The sequence below is a fragment of the Chrysochloris asiatica genome, unplaced genomic scaffold, assembly GCF_000296735.1.
Source record: "Chrysochloris asiatica unplaced genomic scaffold, ChrAsi1.0 scaffold00053, whole genome shotgun sequence".
NCBI lineage: Eukaryota > Metazoa > Chordata > Mammalia > Afrosoricida > Chrysochloridae > Chrysochloris > Chrysochloris asiatica.
This window is the reverse complement of record NW_006408571.1, coordinates 9,261,137-9,288,327: the sequence shown is the minus strand read 5'-3', so window position 1 is coordinate 9,288,327 and position 27,191 is coordinate 9,261,137. Positions and strand designations below refer to the sequence as shown.

Below are 27,191 nucleotides of genomic sequence, written 5' to 3'. Positions count from 1 at the left end.
ACATTCCTACCATCCTAGCCCCCAAGTTTTAGAAAATGATAAAAAGATTAACAAAAATAGAGACTGTAGAAACTTCTGATTTTGTACCTGGGGGAATGGCAACAAACCCCAATGCTCACTTGCTCTGTTTGCAAGTCAGCACCCTCCTTGGAGGAGGGGAGGGGCTTCCCCGAGGGGCCCAGCTGGCCGGGGCACGGCTTCGTCCCGGTGCAGCACGGGAAAGTAGGTCTCCTATGAAATGAGGGCCTACTTGGCCATCTTTCGGATCATGTAGTTGAGGATGCCCCCGTTGTGGAAGTAAGTGAGCTCCACGTCCGTGTCGAACCTCATGATAGTCTGAAAGGTCTTCCCGGTGTCCAGCTGTGACGAGAAAGAAGAAGCAGAGAAGAATCACTGAGGGACGAGTTGAGAACTCTGCCAGGAGGAGAGTCTGCCCAGCCTGCCGATAGTCTTGCCACTCCCTGGGAAGTGCCCACTCTGACGGTGGTATCTGGGAACATGCCAACAGTCTTGCCACTCTCTGGGGAGTCCCCACACTGACGGTGGTACCTGGGAACACGACAGTCTTGGCCAGCCCAGACTGCTCCAGCAGATTCTATGAGTACGCTAACAAGATGCCAGGGAGATTGATGTGGGTGTTAATGTTTGAGATGACAAATATAAGGGATGGTGGTGAGAGGCATCCGAGAGCTGGAAACAGCTGCTCAGGGTAGCAGACAAGTGACGTTTGCAAGCTACTTTTTAAACCCTCTCTGGGGGGGTTTCCTTTGGACCAAAGTGTCTCAGATTAGGGGAGGTTTCGTAATATTGCTTTTATGCTGATGTATTAGAAGTTACACAATAAAATTTTTTTATTGTTTGTCCCAAGTATGCACCCTGGAATGCAGCAAGTGCCCCTGCCTTGGAGGTCAAATCAACTCTGGGATATCAGTGCTGGTCAATTTGTCGCCAATTTGCCTAGGAATCTGCATTGGGCTAATCAAAGCCATGGGAAGGCTCCGGGATGGAGTGACCATGTCTGAGGCTCACATTTTTATAAGAAGGAAATGGCTTAGATTTAATATGAAAGTGTTGTATCTCTGAGCTCTGGCCATCATTCTCTCTGGTCTGAGTGAGACTGGGAAATAGGAGAAGCAGGGCAGGTGGGAGCTTGGAGGTTAGAATCAAACAGCACTGCTGAATATATGCAAGTGAATCAAAAGTTACCACCCTCACTCCCATGGTGTGAAGGCAGGAAGAAACTATGCCAGGAGAAGTCTAATGCAGGTCTACTGAATGATTTAAAAACACTTTCCAGATTCCTGGATTTCTTTTTCATAACATTGATTACATAGGGCCCATTTGAACTGGGCCTGATCAAGGTTAGGTCCTGCTTACCTTGACCTGGACTTTCATTCGTGGTTTGAGGCTTTCTGGAATGATGATGGTGTATCGCTCACGTCCCGTTAGTCCCAGGGTTTCTGCATTCTCCCCAGGCAGGTATTCCAGGGGGATCACTCCCATTCCGACCAGGTTACTACGATGAATACGCTCGTAACTCTCAGCCAAGACAGCTTTGATTCCCTGATGGACCAAAAGAGCAGCTGAACATAGTCCCAATGTTTTCTTTACATACACAGAAACATAAAGAGCTTTTTAAATCAAAATTCTTCTCACCCTTAAATTCTTAAAGGACAAATTAATCTTTATAACAATGATGTGTTGTCCTCTGCTGAATTATCCAATTTCATTCTCTGGTGTGTAGAATAAGCACTGGACTGTCAACCACAAGGTCATGGAAACTCTATGCATGGTTGCTATGAGTCAGAACAGACTCGATGGCAATTAACAAGTAACATTCTCTACCAATCCTGGGATGTAAATGCTATTATTTTTCCTCCTTTACCCCCCAGGATAAAGCACTGGACTGCAAGGTTGGTTTGAACCAAAAGGTTGGTGATTCAAACTCACCAGCCATTCCTTGGAAACCCTATACAGGGTTGCTATGAGTTGGAACTGACTTGATGGCTCTTAACCACCACCCACCAACACCACCCAGGGTGTCAGCTCTGGTATTTGAAGCCACAGGTCTTGACCGATGTAGTAGCAGTTTAGTGATAGAATCCTCACTTTCATATGAGACCTAGCTTTGGTTCAGTCAATGTACCTCACTTGCCGCTCCCACCGTCTGTCAGTGTGCTGCTATGATACCCAATAGGTTTCAGCAGAGATTCCAGACCAAGAAGAAAGGCTTGGTGATCTACTTCTAAAACACCAGCCCTGACAACCTTCCAATCCACAGCTGTATTCTGACACACGGGGAATCACCAGGACTCAGCATCAACGTGCAACTTGATGACAGCTTACTTAACACTCTGTGATACATCATCCCTTAGTCAACTCTCACTGCAATCTACACTGCAAACAACAGTAAGAAAATGATTTTCTTTTTCTTAATTTTGCCATTTTGGTAACATCAACTTTTATTTTTTAAAAGCAACTGTCAGAAGATGCTATCAACAAAATAAATGGTTAACTCCAGTACAGTGCTTTTATACTCCCTGTTTCAAAGATCAAATTGTGCTCAATATACTCATCATGATATTAAGCTTCCTAAAAAGTATATTTTATGGATAATCTATACATGGCACTATACAGCAATGATCGAGGGTAACTCAATTAACTACAAAATTCCCATTCCAAATAGCAGTTAATTGTAATATAATAATAAACTAGCTCCAAGAAAACCTCTCTATACCTAAAGTACAGTTTTAAGACCCTTGTATCAGGGTCACTTGGGAAGCTTGCTGAAAACGTAGATTCTACACCAAATCTACTGAATCAGATTTTCTTAAATGAGGTTGCTGGGTATGAGGTTGTGATTTCATAAGTTTTGAGAATCATGTCTGGGCTATAGAGTTTGTGTTTGCTGTCAGTTGGTTCCGACCCATAGTGACCCTGCACAGGGTTTCCAACGAGCAGCTGGTGAACTTGAACTGCCGACCTTGTGTTTCAAACTGACTTTGCCGTCCTGCGCATTAACTCACAGCATCACACCAGGCTATATAGTAGTGAATCTCAAACTCTGCTCTACATTACAATCACCAAGGGATTCAGAACCCAGACGATGATGTCCAGACTTTTCTCCTTACCAATTAAACTGGAATTTCCGGGATGACATTCACACAGAGGGAGGTCTTGAAATCCCACAGGTGTTTTCTGATTTGAAAATCACTGCTATAAAGGGAGGCAGATGCTTCAGGCCAGTAGACCATTTTGGGGGCTGGGCAGAGGGAATGAAATGATTTTGAAATATACACTATTCATGGCCCTGTTGTTAGGTGCCATCCAGGCAACCGTGACTCACGGTGACTCCGGAATGTAAAGCTGCCCACTCCTGCACCATGCTCAGGATTGGTTGTGGGCAGGACCACTGTGATCCATAGGGTTTGCACTGGAAGTACATTGCCTTGCCTTTCTTCCTACTCCATAGTCTTAGTCTGGAAGTTCCACTGAAACCCGTTCAGCATCACAACAACCTGCAAGCCTCCAGTGACAGACGAGTGGCAGCCGGCTGCACAGGACATGCCTTGGTTGAGATTTGAACTAGGTATTCTGCATGGAAGGGAAGGATTCTATCATCGAACCACCAACGTCCCCATTCATGTCCCTCGCTCTGTGTAAATGACTGGGCTGGGCTGCAGATGTGGGTGGTCACTTGCCCATCCCTCTCTGCCCTGAGTACAGCCCACAGCTGCTGGGCAGCGTGAGGTGTAAGTGTCTATCAGCTGTCTGGGTGGCCAGAATGCAGAGTAGTTCTGTATATGAGTTTAGACTCTAGAGAGCCCCTTCTTATCCTCGGTCAGATTTTACAGTTGCCCCACCTGACGGCTTACTGCCTGGGTCTCATTTCTGCTGAGAGTCCCCAACCTCCTTCCTAAACTCCTTTTCCTCTTTTGTCATTTTTTTTTTTGGCTCTTTTTGGCAGCTCCAGAAAAGGCAAGTCTTTGATTTGGACCAACCAATTCGAGAATAACTTTTCTTTCAAAGAGAAAATTAACCATAAAAAACTATAGGTGTGATGCTCAAAATATTTTCAGTTACCGTAAGTCTGGAGGGCTTCCTGACAGACAGCCGCACTTACAGTGTATGTGGTGTGGGTACCAACTCACTTCCTGAGTGCACTTGATGTCTGAGCCATAAACTTCAAATTGATATGACTTGAGCCATTCTTACCCCACCCTGAAGTTAAAGCCGGGCAGTAGGATTCTTCCCTGCTTTCAACACAAGCCCCAAATCAAGATGTAAACACTCTCTGGTCGTTGCATGGCCCCTCCCACAAGGACATCTCAAGGAGGTTGAGCCCCAAAATGGCTACACAGTTTCCCTTGCTCATGGATACAGCACCCATATGCAGCTTTTCACAGGCAGTACATAAAGCAATCTTAATAATGCATTTTCCTGGTTTGTCCAAGAGTTCTGGAGTCTATTCTTGCCAAAGTCACTTCTGAAGCAGGACGGCTCCTTCCTTATTGTCCCTTCTGTGAGTCTGTCACATGATACAGTCGCAGTCACCCATGACCTACTGACTCCAACTCAGCCAGCCTGTAGACAGAGCAGAACTGTCCCAAGGCTGTAATCGATAAGGCTGTAATCGATAAGGCTGTAATCGATAAGGAAGCCGACTGCCACATCATTCTCCTGCAGAGTGGCTGGCAGGTTCAAATCAGCAACCTTTCAGTTAGCAGCCGAGCACTTATCCACTGCACCACCAGGGGTCCACAACAGTGGCTGTTGTTAAGTGCTGTGGAGTCAGTTCCAACTCACAGCAACCCTGTAGCAGGCTTCTAAGGAGTGACTGGTAGGTTTGAACTGCCGGCCTTGAGGCTACCAGCCCAGTGCTTATCTTACAGTTGTTGTTGTTGTAAAGTGCCATCGAGTCAATTCCAACCCATAGCGACCCTGTGTCGGGTTTCCAAGGAGCAGCTGGTGAGCTTGAACCTCTGACCTTGCAGTTTAAACGTCTTTGCAGTCTGGCGCATTAACCCACAGCCCCACACCAGGACTCCAGTAGGCCTGGCTTATTTCTTAGAGTTCACCGGGCACAATGGCTTTAAACAAATTTTGGAGCCTCAACCTCTGAGAATATTATGAAGACCGTGGACTTCCTTCCCCACAACAAAGAGCAAACATACACACCTCTGAAAATGACCCCACTAAGATCCATGTTCCCAGAATAATGTTTACTCTAGATTCCCCTCCACCACGTGAAAGAAAATCCAGATCTATCAAGAAGCTGAAGAGGAATACACATTACTGGCTTTTCTGTGCTCGCTCTTCCATGACACCTTCTTGGAAAATAAAGCACCAGAAGGATTTGTTTTTGGGAACCCTCCCAGTTTCCCCTACTGTCCAGAGGGGCAGTGCTTGCTCCGTCTCTCCACTTCACACTCACCAATAGGAAAGGACCCTTAGCTGCCCAGTCTCGGGAGCTTCCTGAGCCGTACTCCTTGCCAGCTAGAATGATCAGGGGAAGGCTGGCCTGCTGGTATCGCTCAGCTGCATCGAACACATCAAGCTGAGAAGAGAAAAGAAAGGTCTTATAAACATGGCTGAGACGGAGTGTGGACGTAGGCCCAGGAGATCTGGTGACAGATACAGGGTCAGAAGGTCTTCAGATGGCAAGTCAACATGAGGCCAACAGACAACTCAACCAATCCGTTCTCTGCTCTACAGATTCCCATTGATCTTTCTGTACATTTATTTCCACAAAACTGATACTTTTCTTGACTAAAATACCTAATTGTTTTTCTGGTACTATAAAAATATTAAAATCCTAGGGCATTATGAGGGGGGCAGGTAAAGGGGAAGGAAACTAGGTTTAGATTTTTTTTTTCCCCTTTTCATTGATCAAACTATTTTAAAACTTAAAATACATTTTTTTTTTTAGTCACCCTTCTCCATGGAGGACAAGGGCAGATACAGTTTAAACACAGATGGAAATATAGATCAATAAAGGACAAGCAAAGATTAACCAATATCATGAGAAACATTTCACACAGTAAGATTCCTTTGCTTCTCATAGAAGTTGAGTATTCTGCTGAGATGAGACGTCACAAAGACATCTGATATCATCATTGGTGACTGAGAAATGAAACAGTTTATTTTTCCTGGTTACATTTAAAGTCAGAAAATAACATCCCTCCAAAGAGAGAGATACGTTCATTCGAAAGGAACTGAAGTAAAGTAAAGTATGTAATTATATTCTTAAGTAGGTTTTCACAAATTGGTATTTTGGTACACAGAGCCTTGGCTAACTTCACGAGGCCTTACTTACATCCAGATAGATATCCTCTATACTTTCAGTTAGAAGAACTCATGAATGTAGAAATTGTTACAGAAACAGTAAAAAGCCTTCTGGCCAACCAAATCGTCTGATCCTTTCAAGGACCAGAAAGAAATAATTGACCTGATATTTTCAGAGGTATCTATTATTATCTTGGATATTGAGAATGTGGGAGTGGGTGTTTTATCAAGACTACGACAATCCGTGCAGAACAGGTCATGTTGCCCAAGATCGGAGAAACTAGGCAGGTCTGGAATTCTGGTCTCCTGCCTTTTCTCTAATATGAGCTGTACAGGGGGACTAAATGCCTTAGAAGGCAACAGCTCTCTGCACTCTACAGAAAAGAAACAGTGAATTTAATTGTGTCTTCTGTTATTTTGCCTCCATATTTAGGTGTCATGTTTATACACTGTTAGTTCTTAATTTCTCCATTTTGATTATCTAACAATTTCCTATTACACAAGGATTTAATTCTCTCAATCCTTATTCCCTGTCACTCAACCTCAAACAGAAACTCAATGTATAATGTCATACTTTTTGGTATTGGGTATTTACATTTTCATGATTATGCAAATACTACTTATATGAGCCACATAATATAGTCTGATTTCCTATCTTGGCAATTAAAAGAAACTTTTTCCCTAGAATTAAAACAATTCTCATTTTTGTGTGTGTGCTTACCTGTATCAATGTCCTTATCCATTCATCAATCCTCTAATGCTCTGCTTAAAGTACAACTCTTGAAAGGCAGTCAATGTGTCAGGTAATCTATTGTTTTAGAATCTGTTTCATGGAGCTGTCCTTCCTTGAGTCTTAGGTGGGTCCTGAGCCAGTGTGGACTGACTGCTCTCTAGACACTGCAATGCTGTTCAAGTGCAATCTTCCAATCTGCCTTCACCAATGGATCCCCTTCATTTCTGCTTCCCGGAGCTCATGCCTTCCCCTTTTTCGGTTTATACATTTTGGTGAAAGTACCTTCCTGACAAAGTGACTATGGATATTTTTTAAGCCTTTGAACATACTGAATGTGTCATTACTGTCACTTGACTGGCAGTAAAATGGGCATAAAATTCCAGGGTGCAAATCATCGTCCTCAGCCTCAGTCTGCAGTGTGCTGTTGCTAAATCTGATACGCTTCTCCCAGTCACTGCATGTACGCGGCTTCTGCCAACCCTCGTAAGTTTCTAGAGCTTCTCTGTATCTCTGTTGTTTTCAGTTTCACCATGATGTGACTTTAGAAAGGGTCTTTTTATTTATTTGGTGGGGGCATTCAGTGGGTCTTTTCAATCTGGAGTTTGGGATTTTTCAATCCTGGGTACTTTTCTTACATTAATTTCTTTGATAATCTCTTCTCCTCCATTAAAAAAAATTTTTTTTTTTTTTTTTTTTAGCACCTGTTCTTACATTTTCTCTGCATCTTTGCCTTTCAGTTGCATACTTTGGAAGACTCTCTCAACGAAGCAACTTTTTCTCTGTTTTACTAATTATCTAACTCTCAGAATGAATGATCTTTGGTTTTCAACAAAGAACATTCTGATTAATAAAATAGTTTATATATAATGTGTACATTACTTTTAAACAGTTCTTTCGTATCCTCTGATTATTAAACAGAAAATCCTTGTATTTCTCTGAGGATATTTCACATTGTATCTGTCTTCTTCTTTTCTTTTCCCTTCCCTGTTTTTTGTCTAGCTCTGTCTTACAAGCTAAAAGACTTGGCTCAAATGTCTTTTCACCTGTGACTTTGTTTTCTTATTTAAGATGAGGCTATAAACATTAGACTATAAATTTTATCAGGTCAGGGTTTGGAAACAAGTGAGGTTGACTGATCAGTGGTTATCTATGAAGAAACAGCTTGCTTTGCAAAAAATGTAATCTCAGTTATGAATGGGGCATTCTGTGTGGAGGTAAAAGAGCATGGCCTTTGAAGCCAGATTCCTTGAGTTCTACTCGAAGTTTCCTCACTGTGTGGCTTTAGGGCGCTATGTAATTTCTCTGTGCTTCAGATTCTAAATTAAAAACAAAGATAATTATGTAATCTGTATCAAAGTGTTGCTATGAAGCCTGACTTAGTTGATATAGGCACAGTTTAGAAGTGTACCTGGAATTCTGCATAAATATTATTGTGTGTGGTTATGTGCTGTCGAGTCAGTTCTGACTCAGCGTAACCCTGTATGAAGTTTCCAAGGAGTAGGTGGTGAGTTTGAATTGCCAACTTTTCGGTCAGTAGTCCAGTGCTTATCCTACAGCACCACACCAGGACCGTAATAACTATTAGTTTAAATGTTATTATGTTTAAATATAGTGAAGGAGAAGTTATTTTTCATGTAGGTATGAGTTTTCCAACTGGTCTGCAGCATTCACCAGGAAGGGGACTGACTCTGAAGACCTACTATATGTACCAGAACTATGCTAGGTGTTTTATCTTCATTCCATTTCAGTTAAATGTCAGTTTTACCAGGTTACAATGTCTATTTCACAGGGAAGGAAATACAAGACTTGGAGACAAATAACTTGCTGAAGGTTCCTCAGCTGGTATGTGGTGGAGCTAGGATTTGAATCCAGGTTAGTCTGACTCAAAGTGCAGGCTTTCTCCTCCCCCCCCCAGCCCCCACCCCCCCCAATCTATAAACAACTCTTCTAGCTGTAACATTCCAACTCGGGCTGACTGCAATCAAGACCTAAGCAGGCCTGGAAGAGCAGGTACATAACTTCTTTTTTGAGCGGATACAATGAACTATATTAAGCACTAACAATGTCAACATTTCTTGACAAATATCTTCTACTTTGTAGTCTGGAATAGCCTTCCCAAACACTTCAAACTGATGAAATTGTACTAAGAGGATTTGAAAGTACAACTCCCAGGAAGCTAGACTTAGTTATAATAGAATGCAAAATCTCTAAGCAGTAAGACAGATTCTGCAGATTGAAGACCACATTGATCAGTGATAAATCCCACACATATGGACACCTGGCAAGAGGGCCTATAAGAAGCCAGAGGTATGGCAGGGCTGCAAAGAAAAATTAGGACCAAAAGGAAAATAACCATGCAAATATCCAACCACTCCGAGCCTGGCAAATGTTCTTTTCTGGAGGCAGCAAAGAGCCCATACTCACAGTTTCTCCAGAAGGCAGATGTATAGTCTGCGGTGCCTGCTTGTTCAAAAATTTGTTTAGTAAGCGGATGTTGGCAAATGTCCCCCGTGCCATGATGGCATCGTTACCTCGGCGGGAGCCGTATGAGTTGAACTCTCGTGGAGTCAGGCTAATAAATGCAAAGAAGGAGAAGAGCTAGTTTAGTGAACCATGAAGAGTAAACTTAGCTTACATCAAGAAAAGAAAAAGCAAAACAAAACATCAACAAAGCTATTGCTCTGAAACGATTACACATTTTCCTCCAAGGCAGAGAAACTGCTTCTACTACTTCGACAGCGGAATGAGAGGTGAGAAGTCAGATGATGAAAGGCAGAAATCAATATTCCTCCGGGATCAACTTAGAGTCCTACAAAGTTGGGTAAAAAATCAAGAGAATTCTAATAAGAATGTTTATTTTACTCATACAGAGAGGTAGCCTTATAAAACATCATATCAGATAAAAATCTAAAACAAATGAAAAATAAGTGAGAAAATGAATCTGGGGGATGCAGCTAAGAGTAGGGGAAAGCATAAAGTATGTTTCATAAACTAGCTCGCGACAGATTCGGCTTTGTCCCAGAGTTATCAGGAACTCAGTGCAAAGGCAAGGCACTCAACTGGCAACACCAGCGATTACTTTCATAAGATTAAGGACTGCTGGTGTGATGGTTCAGCACTGCACTGCAAACCACAAGGTCGGCAGTTCAAACCCACCAGCTGCTCCTCAGAAATCCTATACTGGTTTGCTATGCATCAGAATCTACTCGATGGCACTTAACAACTACAACAAGAACAAAGAGTGTGCCAGAGGCAGCATGGTTATTCTTGGTCCTGAAGTCAGACAGAAACATTGCCTGTGGGTTCCAATGAAACAAAATTGTGAAGTCAGGAAAAACATGGTACAATGAACAGAGAATGCATAGAATACTGGGGATGGAGTGTGAGTGGCGCTGTGATTTATTAGTTAGATCCAACTGGAAGATTGAGAGTCTATGAAAAGGCGTCAGTAGCAGGTGTGTGTGTCCACAAAACCCTGAGTTTATATCCAAATGTCATAAGTATGCACATTTTTCTGGGGAGGAGTTATATTTACTGCACTTTAACACTGAGCCGAACAGGGGGCAAGGAGATGTGCTGAGTCCAGTGAGGACACTTACTCAAAAAGAAAGTCACCCTCCTCCTCCTCTCTTCCCTCTGCTGAGATTCCCATTGTAATGGATTTGCCCATGGAAATGACTAAGTAGATATAGAAAGAGGAGATGGTTTTCAGGGTCCATGGTTTAGTGAGCACCAAAAGAAGTCTAATTCCAAAGAGAGGCACTTACGAACAGAAAACTACTGGCCCCATGTACCCTTGTTTGCCATTAGTTTTTTTTTTTTGACTCCCTCGCTCATAGTTACCCTCTGTTAGTTAAGTAGCGGGCAGCAGGGCTGTTTCTTGCAATATTTCCAGCTGGAGAGATGTGGTCAGTTGTTACCGAATCCCCCAAATTTAATAGCACGTAGGCATCCACTATAGATTTAGGGGGCTGAAGATCCAATGTCTAGAAAAGAATACATGAAGTCACTGCTTGCCTAGGTTTTCTCCAACAAGGCACCAGGTGAGCACCAATTGTAGAGGGCCATGGGTCTGAACCACAGGACAGTTCTGCATCAAAGCACAAAAAGTTCTCGGATTTTTTTTAGTTTTTATCAGAAATGCTTAAAAAAATTAGGAGAATTTACTTCTTATATTTGTATTCCTTCCCATGAAGGGAAGACAAAGAATTGGTGTTATCCGCTCAAAAGCAACAGGGATGCAGGTGCAAATGGTACTGTCCCTTGTCACCCTAGGAGAACTTTTCAGATGCTGAGGACAAGTGAAATCCTGGTCTATGCTCTCGTGCCCTCCCACTATGATCCAGAAGCCAGGGACTTCTTGGTGGCATCTTCAGGGAAGAGTAATGGATTTGCCCATGGAAATTACTAAGGTTTCTATGGCTCTAAGCCTTGAATATTAGTGTCCTCAGGCTTACAGAATCTATGCTGAGTTGGTACTTGATCACCTGTGTTTCTACACAGCCACACAGAATCCCTGGACAGAGACATTTTAGGGCCATTATCACCAACTATCCAGCTTCCCAAGCGAATGTCCTCAAGTACCATCTGGTTGGATTTGCAAGGGTTGAATTAAATGGGTGGTCAAAGCAAGGACACAGGGTAATGAGGTAGTTTTTTAATAAGGAAAAAAACTTTTTGAAGATCTTATTTTGTTAAAAAAATAAAAAGAGCCATACATACCAGGTTTTCGAAGAACGGCGGTGACTTAATGTACGTAGATTTGGGGTTCCAGCAATACAGCTTATTTGGGGCTGCTGCTAAGGCATTCCAGCTTTCATTCACAGTCTTAAAAAAACAAAAAGGCAGACAGATCCCCATCACATTGTATTCTAGGGAAAATCTGATATGCAAACACAAAACATATATTCAAGTTGAGAGTAAAATAAAAACCAATTGTATTTGAAACGGTCAGACACAGAGTTTCTTTATCCTAAGATTGTTGTTGTTGTTGTTGTTGTGAGTCCGTTCTGACCCATATCGACCCTGTATAGGGTGACTGGTGAGTGTGAACTGTTGACCTTGTGGTTCAAACCGACTTGTAACTGAAAATATTATGGTAGGCAGCCACTAAGATGGCTCCTAACGCTCCTGCCTTCTGCCATTCCTCTCTTTATGCAGTTCCCCAGTTAAGAGTGGGTTGAAACTAGTAAGTAATTTCTAAGATTAGGTTATAAAGAGATTCTGGTTTCAGTCTCCCCGCTTGTCTCCCTTGTATGCTCTGATGCATAGAGCCAGCTACCATGTTGTGAGCTGTCGTATGAAGAGTGAGGCTTCTAGCTAACAGCCCGTGAGGAAGTAAGGCCCTCAATCCAATCATTCTACCAGTAACTGAGCTCAGAAGTGGATCCTGTCTCAGTTGAGCCTTCAGATGGGATAGCAGCCCTGGATGACATCCTGTTTGGGATCTTGTGAAGGTGGTGGTTGTTAAGTGCTGTTGAGTCAGTTCTGACTGAGCGACCCCATGTAGGATTTCCAAGGAGCGGCTGGTGGTTTGAACTGCCAATCTTGTGATTAGCAGGCAAGTGCTTATCCTAGAGTTCTACACTAGGACTCAGAAGCACCCAATTCAGTCATACTTGGTATCTCTCTACCCACAGACACTGATAGTGAAAACATAATACCTTAGTTGCAGGGTAATTTGTTACACAGTAATGTAAGTGTACACATATAAGATTAAATTAAGATGTTCTTGAATTCTCTTAACAGGTCTATTAACTTAGCCTTAGAAGAAATGCACTTAGCTCAAAGCCTTCCAAACTTCTTCATATTATTTCCCAGTGTGGTGCCTGGGGGAGGGCATGGAGCTCGACTATGATGCCTGTTTAACCCTCTGCCTAGACACCTCTGTCCTCTCATTTCAAACCATCAGCCCCAGCCAGAGGCCTTTGGGTCAGCCCACCACAGAAAGCAGCAAAAAGATTACTATCCAAGAGTCTCCAAAAATGATACCGAGTCCCACATATTTGTCTTCCTTTTGAAAAATACACGGAACATTTTATTTATTTCAGCAGTTTGGCACTTCCTACTGGGATTTCTCTTTTGTCTTCATTTTTAAAAGAGCGTCCAAATAATGCAATCTGAGAGGTGAATTCAGCCAATTGGCTCAACCTCAGTGACACACAGCAGTGACATGGGGGCCTCTCAACCTCAGTAACACAGCATCGCAGGGGTCTCCACTAATGCTGAGAAATGACGCAGTTATGCAGAGCTGGTCAGGAAGTGCCTATCACCTGAAGTTTTAATGAGGCTGCCCCCCACCTACCTAAATCTAGGAAGAGCTGGGGATGATGAGGTTTACAAAAATGGAAGGCACAGAAGAAAACTGACAATGATCTGTTCCCTAGTTATCTGAAGGATGAATGTAACATTCTATGATGCACCATAGCTTACATCCCATCAGCTTCAAGGCCTGCAGATACTATACCAAGGAGCAATATGCTTTCTCAAATACTTGGGGGGAGGAGTAGTGAGGGCACCGTACCTCTATTTTCTGATAGACCTCCTTAAACATGCCGGGGATGACATACTGACGCTCTACCGCCTGGATCTCCTCTCTGGTTGGCCAGATATCTTTCAGAAATACTTCTTGTCCCTTCGCATTTACACCTGGGGAAAAAAACTTATCAATGAGAAAACTTCATTTAATACCCCTTTCTTCTATATCACATACCTCTAAAGCAGAGGTCTTATTGTTGTTGTTAAGTGCCATCAAGTTGGTTCCAACCCACAGCAACCCTGTACAGGGTTTCCGAGGAGTGGATGGAGAGCTTGAACTCCTGACCTTGCGTTTCAAACTGACTTTGCAGCCAAGCGCATAAACCCACAGCACCATACCAGGACTCCGGGGAACCTCTTTTCTGCCAAATTTATAACATCATTTGCAGACCATACAAAATGATCAACTTAAAGATTAGCCTGCTATATTTGGTCAAACATTTAATTGTTTTTAAGTGCTGTCAAGTTAGTTCCGACCCCTAGTGACCTGGTATAGGTTTCTAAGGGATGCCTGGTGAGCTTGAATCACCAACCATGCAGTTCACACTGACTTTGCAGTTCAGCACATTAACCCACAGAAAGAGCCATAATGTGATGGTTGTGGAGTCATAGGATAAGCTCTTGACCTCAAGGTCCTTTGAATGGCCAGGCTCAAACTCAGCAGCTGCTCCTCAGAAACCCTATATAGGGTCACTATGAGTCGCAACAGACTCGATGGCACTTAACAAAAACATCAATGTGAAGGCTGGAACTGCAGTTGCCTTGGCAGGACTAGACCAGGTGATTCAGTGGGCCGTATCTTGGAAACCCTATATAGGGTCACTATGGGTTGGAACCGACTTAACGGCACTTTAAGAACAACAACAACATATGGCCCATGGGCTAGAAGTTCCCCATCCTTGCTCTGAAGTATTGATTTCCTACAAGCAGATTTAAGGGACATAATTTTCCTGGTGCGACACTACAGGATAATGAACTGGACCACAAGATTAGTTTGAACCACAATGTTGGTGGTTCAAACCCACCAGCTGCTCCTTGGAAACCCTATACAGGGTTGCTATGAGTTGGAACCAACTTGATGACACTTAACAACACCAACCTTTTCCCATGATCTAATCTGCCTAGAGTGGAATAAGCAGCATGCAGCAAGCAAGAAGATGAAAGAAAAGGAGACAGCGAAATTCATTTCTGCCTGAATTTTGAACTTTAACTATTTGGGGTGTGTTTCTACAGAGTCCATATTGAAGCAATATCTACTATTAGTTTAAAGCAGTAGCTGGAAAGAGAGGAACCCTAGACAAGAAGCCAGAATAGAAAGATCTCTATTACTTTTAGTATTTACTCCCTTATCTTCTGGTAAATTTCTGTTTGACTATTTCATTTAGGTCTTAGATATATTAGGGAGTAAAGAAAAGATGCTGCATCCCATTTTATCTTGGGAGGTTCTGTATTTTATTTTTTATTAAGGAAAACAGCCACTTTCTTCCAGTAATATTTTAAAATTCACTGGGGGAAAAAAATTAACTACACAAATAAAATCTTACCCAAAGGTTCTTTCTCGAAGTTGATTCTGATGGTCCCAGCAATTGCATAGGCTATGACTAAGGGTGGCGAGGCTAAGTAGTTAGCACGGGTGTTGGGATGGACTCGTCCTTCAAAATTCCTGTTCCCTGACAGCACCCCAACAGCTACGAGGTCTCCCTGTGGGAGACACGAAAAAAATCAGGTCACCAAGAGAAGACAGTGTCAGCCAAGGCTCCTTGTCTTAGGTTATTTACAGAATCCCCACAAGACATCAATTTAAGCTGCCACCTTATCTAGTCCTCTCCTATTAGGGACGAACAATTCACAAGGGCGTCCCTGTGAGGGGCTCGGGTCACAAGAAACCAAGAGACATGTTCAGTGGCTTCTGTTCATGAGAAAGTCCAGGCTACAGGTCAGAAGGAAACGTCCAGGCTATTGCTGCTTGAGGCCGAAGAACAGGGTTGGGGTAGGGAGACTAAAAGCTGAAGGTTAAAGAAGTTGCAAGGACTTACATGGATTCTGTAATCAAGATGAAAGAAACCAAATAGTATTTCACAAGGCTATCGATATCATGAAACCCAAATCAAGCCAATGCTATTTAGATTCATTGTGTGGAGACTTGTCTGACTTTGAACTGATTTTAAAGTTACCAGGAACAAACAATTCTGGAGCCCAATGTAGTCAAAACCAGCATTCCCTTAGGACTTAAATGTGTGGCAGGTGCTGTGTTGAAGTGTTTTAAGCCCATTAACATTGTATCATCAGAACTCTATAAGACAGGTGATGTTAACATTCCAATTTTACAGATGTAGAAATTAAGGCACAAAAAGGCAAATTAACTTGCCCAAGGTTGTAAAGCTAATAAGGTTAGCTTGACTCTAGACTACACTATTAATCACTTCCACTGCTTCCCTTCTTGAATTTTTCATTTTTATGACATACCATATAAAAATAAAAACAAAACTCAGGAAATCCGAAGACCCACAGATCCTCTAAATACCTGTGTGATGGCTTCCACCACAGGTTCAGGTAAAGGTCCACTGTTACCAATGCAGGTCATACAGCCATAGCCCACCACAGCAAACCTACCGGCCAAAGAGATGCACAAGAAAATGAATGAACTCAGGGCGCGCTACTGCTGGCTGTAGTGAAGGGAACAGCAGAGCATATGTTTGTTTAGTATACTGTTACTTCCGGGAAGTATGTGGCTCTGTAGGATAAGCACAGGACTGTGAAACACAAAGTCGGTGGTTCGAGCCCACAACTTGCTCTGCAGATGAAAGATGAGGCTCCAGCCAAGATTTCCAGCCCCCTGAATTTCTATCCAGGGCAACTCTGAGTCAGAACTGACCTGACAACACTAACAACAGTGTTAGTTCTATAAAGTTCTCATTCTTAGGAGCATTTTGTTGGAGTATAATTAAGAGTTCACATTTTTTTATTAACAGAAAAGGGTCTAATGTAATAATCCGGGAAGAAAAACCTGGTGATCTATTTATAGAAACCAGTCCATGACCACCCTCTGGATTACAATGGTCTGATCTTGTTGTGTGTGTGGGGTTACCATGAATTGGGGACCACCTAGACAACAGCTAACAACCACCACTGAATGAGCTAGACTATTTAAAAGTTAACATCAGATATGCCATTAATGTCTCCACTCACTGCTTTCATTGTGTGACCACAAAAGACTTCGACTTTTAAGAAGCACATAAACGAATTCTGTGTTATCCAAGTTAGGAGACATGGTGAACTGGGGGAAACTACTTAGGCAGCAGAGAACTAAGTAATTTACTTCAAGAAGTTAGAATGCTTCTGGTCATGGTAAATATTTTTACACCAACTCACATCTGTGAGTTGCAGAACTACTGACAACATCCCTTTGTCCACATGAGAGAGGATGTCTCCTCCTCCAGGAGGGTGCAGCACACACTCAACCTGACCCACCCTCCCTCTCCCCCAGGTACCTTATGTGATAAATAACTAGCACAAATGTACAGGTAGACCCTCCAAAAAAAAAAAAAGGAAACTCCCTGCCAATGTGTCAATTCCAACTCACAGTGACCCTGCGGAAGGTTTCTGAGGCTGCAATTCTTTAAGAGAGCAAAAAAGCCTCATCTTTGTGTGTGTGTGGGGTGGCTGGTGGGTCTGAACTGCTGACCTTATGGTTTGCAGTCCAGCACCACACAGGAGGGTCCTACACTGTTGCAATGCAAACAAAGGCAACAAACCAGTTGTCGTCAAGTTGATTCCAATTCCTGCTGACCCTATGTGCTGTGGAGTAGAAACGCACTCCATGGGGTATTCAGGTTTTCTTCTGAAGTGCCTCTGGGATGGGACTGTGGAGTTGGGGGTTCAACCTTTTGGTTAGTAGTCAAGTGCTTAACCGTTTGCACCACCCAGGGACTGCTTTAAATCTACTTACTATTTGACAAAGGGCTGTGCAATTTGATACGACCAGATAACCTTAATCCATTACAAAGTGGTATGGCACAAAGAATGGGGAAAATGACGCAGAAAAAGCAGTGGCGAGAAAGAAAAGTCTGCCTCACCCGAGCTGAGACAGATAAGGCATGACACCGCTTTCTCTCAGATAGTAGGTGACCACACCACTTCCAGGGGACAGGCTAGTTTTGATGTAAGGCTTCACGTTCAGGCCAGCATCCACAGCTTTCTTTGCTAACAATCCTGTGAAATGATAAACACAGACAAGAGTGTGGGTGGCTTTCTGCTCTCAGTGTCAGGGACAGCCCTGGAGAGAAACTGACTTTTAGTCTGCATGTCCGGCCACTGCCTGACATGCTAGCACTTCCTGCTATTTCTACTGCCTAACTGAAACCAAAAGCTCACTGGCCCCAAGTCATTTAATTGTATGTATGCAGTACACTTAAATTTGTCATGGAAATGAAGAAAGAGATGCGTTGACTTACATGTTTTAAAAGACAATCTAAGACCATTTAGGTTACAGAATAAAGTTTTCCTTTCTAAGGGCAAGTGATCTGTCAAATTATATTTTATTTGGATAAAAACGGTAATTTGGATAAAAAAACGGAGGTTTTTTTTCTGAAAATATATTCATGCGTACTAGCTGATTAGGAATACAGTCAGCCTAGATGGGAAAATGTAATACAGATAATACAGATATCACATGCAGTGGAAATCAATAGTTCCTGGGGCAATTGGTCTTTCGATAAATATAGAAGCTGCATGTCAGTCTTAGGAAATATCACAGAAGTAAGAAATAAAGGAGGAGTACGGGTGAAGCACAGCAGGACAAAAGCTACAGACGTGCTGCTGATGTGTCTCCAGAAAACTGGTTTGCTCCGGACAAAGGGAGCTTAGGGAGCAACAGATGAACCCTTGGACTAAGAAGGCTTGTTTACTTGTGCACGTCTCAGAGTAATAACTGCTGACACTGGCCTGTGGACTCAAGAGAGGTTTTTGGTGATGGCTGAAAATTTGGAAACTAAAGAGGCACTGTATTAGTAAAACACTGCATGTAAATATTAACCACTTCACTAGAATTGCGTAACAGGGCAGGTCTACTGAGTTCTATCAGCCCTGTGCCCTAATTCCTGCCGAGCAGTATTAAATTCCACTGTAAGAGAAAAAGCCCTACCAGGGGTTTTTACAGACAACGAAGTCTGTGATGTGAAAACAGTTTTATTTTCCTTTCAAAATCTGACACAGGGTCTACGCTTTACTATGAAATTGGTTTCCTTTGCTTTCCTCTACTTATTTTCTGCATTAGCTCCACAGAGAAAGAATATAGTGTATTATGTGTTTTACTTTAACTACTCTCACTGGGCAATATTCATTGTATAGATATTTCCGGGCTAGTAAACCTCTGTATCTGAAAAAGACATGGTTCAGGAAGTCCATGCAGACCATGGTTAAGTCTCTGGGTCACGTCTTAAACAGGTTTTCATGTACATACACACATGATCTCGGGGATGGATCCCAATGCACGTACCTGCTCCTAACATCACCGAGGGGTTACTGGTGTTTGTGCAGCTTGTGATGGCAGCAATGACTACAGAACCGTGAGCAAGGGTGAATTCACTATTATTGTAGATAAACGTCTTGTGGTCATTATGATGGTCTGGAGCAATCTGGAAGCCCTTAAACCCTTGCTATAAGGAAGAAAAAAATATACATGGTCAAAGTTGTTACTTTGGAAGAAGTACTTTGATAATTACAGTTTTAAAGGCCAATTCTAACAAAAAAAATATGTTGGCCACTTAAGTTCTGAGATGTTACAGAAAAAGTAAAGTGAAGTCCTCTTTACTCTTTTTAAATCTCTACAAAAGTCAGAGTGTCTGAATCTGACTCTGCTTTGAAATGATTAACGATTTCTTTCTTCTCACCACAAAAATGGAAATGCTAAAACTACAGATTTAGTTTAAAGTGATGCTAAATAGAATGCAATGACATTATTGTACAGAATAAGGTTACCGATTCTACCATTAACAAAATTTAGAAGATACCATTTTGGCTAGATTAAACTAATCATGATCAAAACAAAAACAAAGCACAGCTGGCCATGTGGTCTAATTTTGATGTCCCATGGATAAAATTCATTTCACATATTATCTTCTTATTCTAGAAATGTTGTACACAAGACATTTGGATACAAAGGTGATTCTGGAACAAATCCTATCTTCAAACCTACAGTCTTATAATGGAAACCAGACGCATAAATAACATAAAGTACCAACAGGTAAGTCATAGGACTGGAATGTCACCAAAATTTTCAAATCAAGTATCATATAGGCTCCAATGAGGGAAAGACCACTGTCTGAGGCAGAGGACCTGGTATCTGAAGTGAGTCTTTAAGGAACATGCACAGATACGGAAGTGACATTCAGAGAGGGACTGGGAGTGGAATGAACAAGAGAACGAAGGCCAGAAGAGCTTGGGCGAATCCAGTGAACAATGTGGTTAGTGTCTTATGAACAATGGCTATGGTTAAAAAGGTGGGTTGAGTTGTGTTTACAGACAGTCATATGCTTTGAGGAAGTTGCTTAACTAATGGGGAGTCATTAAGGGGAACGGAGAAATCACACCCTTAGTGCCAGGCTTCAGGAAGGCTCATTAGCAAATGGTGTGAACTGAAGCCTGACCACACAAAAATCAGGCACAGGGTGGGGGAAGGGATGGGAGGATTTCAATCAGCTTTTTCCAAGGCCCTACCTTGGTTCCAAGGCAGCTCTCAAAGTCCTTTTTCATGTCAGACACAGCGACTTTGTCCTGTGGCCTTTTGGGTCCACTGCAGCAAGGTACTACTGTTTTCAAATCTAATTCCACAATCTGTTTATCAAAAAGAAAACAAATTTTAGAAGTCACTTTATACCCACAAAGAAGAAACATCAACGACATCAGAGAATTTATATCACCACAAATAAAAAGAAACCAAACAATATTCCAAACAAGGAAGTCAATGCCCACCTCAACACCTAAGTGATTGATTTCTCAAGAGCAAGATGAGCACTTATGCTGCCCAAGACAGAAAGCCTGGCACCTCTCAAAAAGACCAAGGTGGACACAGCAGCTGCTGCCCAGTGTCCTGCACTCATTCAGCCTTGTATAGCAACTCATGCAATCTTTTAAGTTAAACTCAGAGTTCGGTTTTCTATTGAATGGTCGTTTGTAAAAGGTGCAGCCATTAAGCCCTGTAGGATAAGCACTCAGCCACAAAGTTCAAACTCACCAGCCTCTCCATGGAAACCCTATAAAGGGTTGCTATGGGTTGGAATAGACCCCAGGATACTTAACAACAACAAATTAAACCATCAATATCAGGAAATGGGCCTGACTTAGTTTAGTTGACTAGATCCTTCCCTCAGTGTACTGTGCATCAAAGTAAGGGTCCCACATCTAGTTAACTTCCAGCCCTAGCTGCCGACAAAATGTGAATTCAGTTGCACCCTAAAAACTTGTTGTTAAGTCAGTCCCAACTCATAGTGAACCTGTAGAGGGTTTCTGAGGAAAGGCTGGTGAACTTGAACTGCCACCTTTGCTGTTCAAACCCACCTTCCAGTGCAGTGCATTAACCCACAGCGCCATACCAGGACTCCATCCTAGAAAATGTTGTTAAGTGCTGTTGAGTCATTTCCGATCCACAGTGACCCTACATAGGGTTTCCAAGGAGTGGCGGGTGAGCTTGAACTGCTGACCTTCAAGCCGACGTCGCAGTCCAGAGCATTAGCCCACAGCACCACACTCATTGATATTCACACTCCATTTTCTTTCCTCCTCAATGAGAATGATGGTTTAGCCTTTATAATGCTAGTTCCTCTAGTCCTTGTGTGGCGCTATAGGATAAGCACTGGGCTGTTAACTGAAAGGTTGGTGGCTCAAACCCTCCTTGGAAACCCTACACAGAGTCACTATGTGTTGGAACCAACTCCATGGCACTTAACAACAATCGCGCCTCTAATAAAATCCTTCAACTGTCTTCCATGTATGAGGAGACAATCAGGAGCTTGAAAAGGGGAAGCCCACTCAATTTACAATGACCAGTCATTAGATTGCAAAATGTACATTATTTTGTTACGTTTAAAATTTCCTTATCCTTTTGATTTTTCAGCCTTTAAACACCCTGTTCTTCTGTGTAATTCCCTGATGTGGCAATGACTCATGGCAGGCAGTTCAAACCCACCAGCCTCTCCACAGGAGAAAGATTGAGGTTGTGTGCTCCTGTACAGACTTACAGTCGCCGAAGCCTAAAGGAGCAGTTCTACTCTGTCCTAAGAGTTGGCATTGACTGGGAGGCAGTGGGCTTTCGGTTTGATAGGAGTCCTGGTGTGGCATTGTGGGATAATGCAAGGTTGGCAGTTCCAAATCAACAGCCGCTCCTTGGAAGCCCTATAAAAGGGTTGCGGTGGGTTGGGACTGACTGGATGACACTTAACACCCCACAAGTATTCCTTCCCCCACCCCGCCAAGATATAACATACACAACTAAAAACCACAGCCTTGAGAAAGAAAACATATACATTCAGTGGAAGGTGATCTCAAACCTGGGTGAAATCTGGGTCTTCAGAGGAGTCACTGAAATCTCGGAACATTCCTACAGCCTCAAGATACTTTTTGATATTTTTTACTTTCGTTTCATCACGACCTAAATGGGCATTTTAAAGAGTAAAGAGGAGCAGATGTTAGAATTACCTTGTTAGAGACAGTATACTAATAACTGTACAAATGATATTCATTTTGCTTGTACACATGCCAAGAGCTTTGCTGATACTTGCACTTTCAAGCTAGGATTTGACTCTCTAGTTGCTGTTGTTCACTAAGGGATACTAACTAATATACTGTTCCCACTCAGGTGACTATTATCTAAGAAGACTCTGGTTCTATCTATATATGCGTTCCCACTTCTTGGTGAAGGCCCTTAATTAGGAAAACCCTAAGTCTTAGCACACTTTTGTATCTGCCTTCAACTGGCCCCAAAGTTATTATTCCAAGTTATTATTGTTAAAATGATAATCCACCTCACCCCAAACCACCAGCCATAGAACACTTCCTATGTGCCTAGCATTGTGTGCTAAATATTACAAAGGGGCTTCAGAAAGTTCGTGGTAAAATTCCATTCTCTCTTAATTCTACTATTCCATGAACTTTTAGAAGTCTCCTCATATTTCAACTAATCCTTAGAGCAAACTTAGGGGATACACACTGTTACTATTCTCGTGTATACATGAGGAAATGGTGGCTCAAGAAAATTAAGGACTTTTCCATGGAACAGAGCTAGGAAATGGCAGAACAAGTATCTGTACCTGAGTTTGACTATAAAACCCAAAAGTTTTAACTCACAATAATCTATCACCAGCAATTTAACCCTGGGCCTTCTGCTATCTAATGTTTATCAAGACACTAGTTGTAGGTGATAAAATTTACAATGTATACCTGAGGCACAGGCAGAGTCTACCATCTTTTTTGACAGATTAATGAGATTGAGAGCATGATTCCTGAACCCAAAATAAATCAGCATTTTTGTTTGTTTGAATTGAATTGGAAAGCTTTTAGCCTGGGCCTCATAATATAGCTGTGTGAGCTTCATAGTTAATATGATGTGTAGTTGAGCTCATTGTTCAGTCTTCATGATGCTACCTTGATCAAGAAGGTACATGGGAGAAAATCTTAGGTTGCTGTATGAGAAAGGCTGTATTCTTCTGAAGCAGTAGGGTTACTTCAATTTATGTATTTGTTACCAGATCAGTAGGCAGTCTAGAACCATATTTACTGGTTACCTCTAATACCAGAGAAACTAATCTTACTTCTGGATTTATTCTGCAACAGATTCTCCAACCTTCCTTGCACCATCACTTCCCATTCCTTCTTTCCTCTTCTTTAAGCTATTCTGTTTTTCTACTTTTACATCTTTTCACTACAAATCCTCTTAGAAATGAGGAAGGTATCAATTAATTGATGCCAGAGAGGTTATATGCAATAAGAACAACAATTTAACATCTTTTCAACACAATATTCACGACATCCAGGGAATTTCCCATCAGCTACAGGAGAAGACTTGTGACTGGTGTTTATTTGGCATAAGATTCTCATGGAACATTATCAAGATATGTGTATTGCTCTTGGAATCCTTCAGAAGTAAACACTGGATGTGGAGGGGAAGGCCTGAGTATATATGGTCTCTTCTTCTAAATACTGTGGTTGTATTTTTAAGAAGTCATTTGGAATACAATAGGTTGAGCATAAAACTGATGTTCTCCCATGTAAACTATCACTCAATTCACACGAAAAGCTTGAAAACCAAAACCAAAACCAAAAACTTACCTAATAACATGTATGCATATGTACTCTATCCTGGGTATCATTATTATTGATGTAATTTATTCTCTTGGAAAAATTGTTAATTACTTTGTCAATTATTTTTTTGTGTCCCTTTCCATTGGAAGATTAGTTTTTGATTAAATAAAGATGTAATTTTAAATGTTTAAAGAAAAAAGTCATTTGGAAAATAAAAGTCCACTCCATCTTTATCACATAGAATGAGGTATTAAAACTGATTTCATGTTACCATCTGGTTCAGATGGTAATGTCCCAGTAGCTCCCCAGATTAGAATAGAATCCAGATTACCCACCATAGTCTATGAGCCCCTCTGTGACCTAGGCCCTACCTACGTCCCATCTCCTTCCCTAAGTTCCCCTCTCCTGTTCGCAGCTCTAGCTTTGTCTTGAGTCTTTGGACTTGTGGTTTCTCTTCCTGGAAAACACCTCCTCCACCATTTCCCATGGCTTAGTCCTCTCATTTCACTCAGCTATAGGTTCACATTTCACTTTTCCCAAGAGTCCTTTGCTTACCTTTCTATATTATATAATAGCACCCTTAGGATACCTGAACTACCTCCCCTATTTTCTTTTTCATTAACACACTTACTTGTTTACTTGTTCACCATCTGCTGACATCACTAGGCCAGCAGCTCCTCTAGTGCAGAGACCTTACCATGTTCACCGCTGTATCTCTGGGACCTAGTCCAGACATCACTGGTTTGTCAAATGAATGACTAAATGATAAATATTTGATGTTCTGTTGTTGTTAATAATATTGTACTATGTTTTTGGTGAAAATTTACATAGTAGTTTAGGCTCCCATTCAACAATTTGTCCACAAATTGTTCTGGGACATTGGTTACATTCTTCACAATGTGTGACCATTCTTAATATTTCCTTTCTGGTGGTGACACTTCCATTAATCTAGTTTCCCTGCCCCCATATAGTCTCATCCTTGTTTTAAAGTAATTGTTGACCATCTGGTCTCATGTAGATTTTTTTTTTTTTTTAAGGAGCAAAATATATTCTTTAGTATGTGAATCAATCTGTTATTTAGTTAAAAGGTGACCTCAGGGGCTACTTTGGATTCAAGGTTTAAAGAGTGTTTCTGGGTGGAATTCCTGAGACGATGGCCCTTCCATGCCCGTCAGGCCTGGAACCGCTATCACCCCTTTCAGTCAAACATAGACAGGCCTATAAGGTGGGCACCATGGTTAGTACACCAGGAGGTACACCCTCCTTACAACAATCAGCCAGAGGAGATCATAAGGACAGTTGTCCAGGGATAAAGGTTAGAATGCAGGATGGGAGCGGGCAGACGGATGAATGGAGACGGTAAACACAGAGAGGCAGTAAGAAGAGCACTGTGACATTGTAGGGGTTGAAATCAATGTCACAGAACAAAATGTGTAGGACTTGTTGAATTGAGAACCAATTTGCTCTGTAAACTTTCATTAAAATTTCTATTAAATTAAGAAGCCAAGAGTATCTCAGGATAAGTCTCATGGACTCCTTCAGCTGTGATAGGTCTAAGAAGTCTGCTTTGGCTTTGCTTTTAGAAGTTTGAGGCTTGGAGCCACATTTTTCTCACAGTCTAAGAAGAGGGTTCACCTACTGAAGCCCTGATTAGAATGGCTAGTAGTGGTACCAGGTACTATTTAGTTCTTCTGGAATATTTGAGATTTCTAAGATAAATCCGATCAATTAAAAAAAATAATAAAATGCTTTTACAATATTAAGGTCAAATTTCTAAACAAGTACATAAAGACCCACTGATGTTTTGAATTACCTTTGGGTATAGTACCTCATTTTACCAATGGGACAGTCCTGACTGGGGAGTCGAGCGCCATCACTAATCTGGAGCCAAACGGCTGTGGATTATAATTCTAAAGTCTACTACTTACTAGCTTTGGATAATTTATCCTACCTCTCTGATCCTCAATTTCATCTTCTATTAATTAACCGATCAATCTACCTTACAGATCTGCCAATTTGATAGGAGCAAACACCCTATAAGGGCTTGGCACACAGTAGGTACTGCACAGACACTTAATTATAATCACTAATTTAATGTTAACTCATAGCTCACTAACACAAGAGACAGTGAGAGACAGGGTAAGCACCCAGGTTTCCAGAGTGCACCTGAGAGCTTTCTATTATCCATATTGTCTGTACCTCTGAATACCAACAGCTATTCTGATTCCACAAGGAGCTCTGATAGTGTAGTGGCTATGAATCGAGCTGCGAACCTTAAGGTTAGCAGTTTGAAACTACCAGCTGTTCCGTGGGAGAAAGATGAGGCGTTCTGCTCCTGTAAAGTTTTACAGCCTCGGAAACCCTGTACAGGGTCGCTATGAGTTGGAACCGACTCCACGGCACATAACCACCACCATTCTGATTCTACACAGAGAATAACGGCTGTGCAGATGTGACCCCCTGCATCGTGTGAGGCAAAGGCAGAAGGAACGATGGTAATCCTTAGATTCTCAGTGTCATAGGAATCTTCTACACAGGGGCTTCTGCTTTTACAGTCCTGCACTTACTTACCTGTCTGCACCAGATACTTGATACTAACTTCATCAACTGGGAAAAAGGCAGCAGTTGCTCCGTACTCTGGACACATATTGGCAATCGTGGCTCGATCAGCAATGGACAACCGGGCTACCCCTGGTCCAAAGAACTCGACAAATTTGCCCACGACCCCAACCTGGCGGAGATGCTAAGCAGAGAAACAACAGAACAGTTTGAGTCTTGTCTGTCAATATTTAAAATGCAGAACCTTGCAACTCTTCTAAATTAGCCCAATGCTGTTTAAAAAAGTAATTTTAAATATAAAACTTAAAAGTAAATGCAACATTGCATTCTAGAATGCATCTTGAAAAGAGAAGGCACATCACTGAAATGAGCTAGTGATACCTGTAGCTACTTAATAGTGTTATATTAATGTTAATTTCTTAGTTTTGATAATGTACCAAAGTATTGTAAGCTGGGGGAAAGAAATATCGGATATTTCTGTGCTATTATTTATACCAACATTTTTGCAAATATACAATTATGTCAAAAGTTTTTATATAAAAAAGTAATGCTCAAATCACAAAATAACATCATAATCACAATCAAAATTACAAATAAAACAATAAAAGTTTATCAAAATGAAAACCATTCTCTTTCTCTAATGAGATACCTGGAAGTTCCTAAAAGTGCTACAAATTATTTTTTCAACTAAAAAAATTATTATTTTCAAGAACATAAATGAATAAATTTCCTGAAGCTAGATACAATTTGGACTCCCTGGGTGGTGCTAATGGTTAATGTG

General features: G+C 41.8%; 1 protein-coding gene across 1 annotated transcript in view; it reads right to left on the bottom strand.

The window, feature by feature from the left end:
• Window positions 1–246: 246 nt before the first annotated feature.
• ACO1 (aconitase 1, soluble) overlaps window positions 247–27,191 on the bottom strand; it is a 66,994-nt gene continuing 40,049 nt past the window's right edge. Inside the window, exons 8-21 of the mRNA XM_006863016.1 lie at window positions 26,423–26,594; window positions 22,102–22,202; window positions 20,273–20,389; window positions 19,053–19,212; window positions 17,632–17,767; window positions 16,080–16,164; window positions 15,100–15,256; window positions 13,542–13,666; window positions 11,741–11,845; window positions 10,862–11,004; window positions 9,443–9,590; window positions 5,435–5,557; window positions 1,378–1,563; window positions 247–360 (exon numbers count right to left, since the gene is read on the bottom strand). Of these exons, the coding sequence (XP_006863078.1) occupies window positions 247–360; window positions 1,378–1,563; window positions 5,435–5,557; window positions 9,443–9,590; window positions 10,862–11,004; window positions 11,741–11,845; window positions 13,542–13,666; window positions 15,100–15,256; window positions 16,080–16,164; window positions 17,632–17,767; window positions 19,053–19,212; window positions 20,273–20,389; window positions 22,102–22,202; window positions 26,423–26,594 (1,872 nt within the window). The remainder of the gene's footprint in view (window positions 361–1,377; window positions 1,564–5,434; window positions 5,558–9,442; window positions 9,591–10,861; window positions 11,005–11,740; window positions 11,846–13,541; window positions 13,667–15,099; window positions 15,257–16,079; window positions 16,165–17,631; window positions 17,768–19,052; window positions 19,213–20,272; window positions 20,390–22,101; window positions 22,203–26,422; window positions 26,595–27,191) is intronic.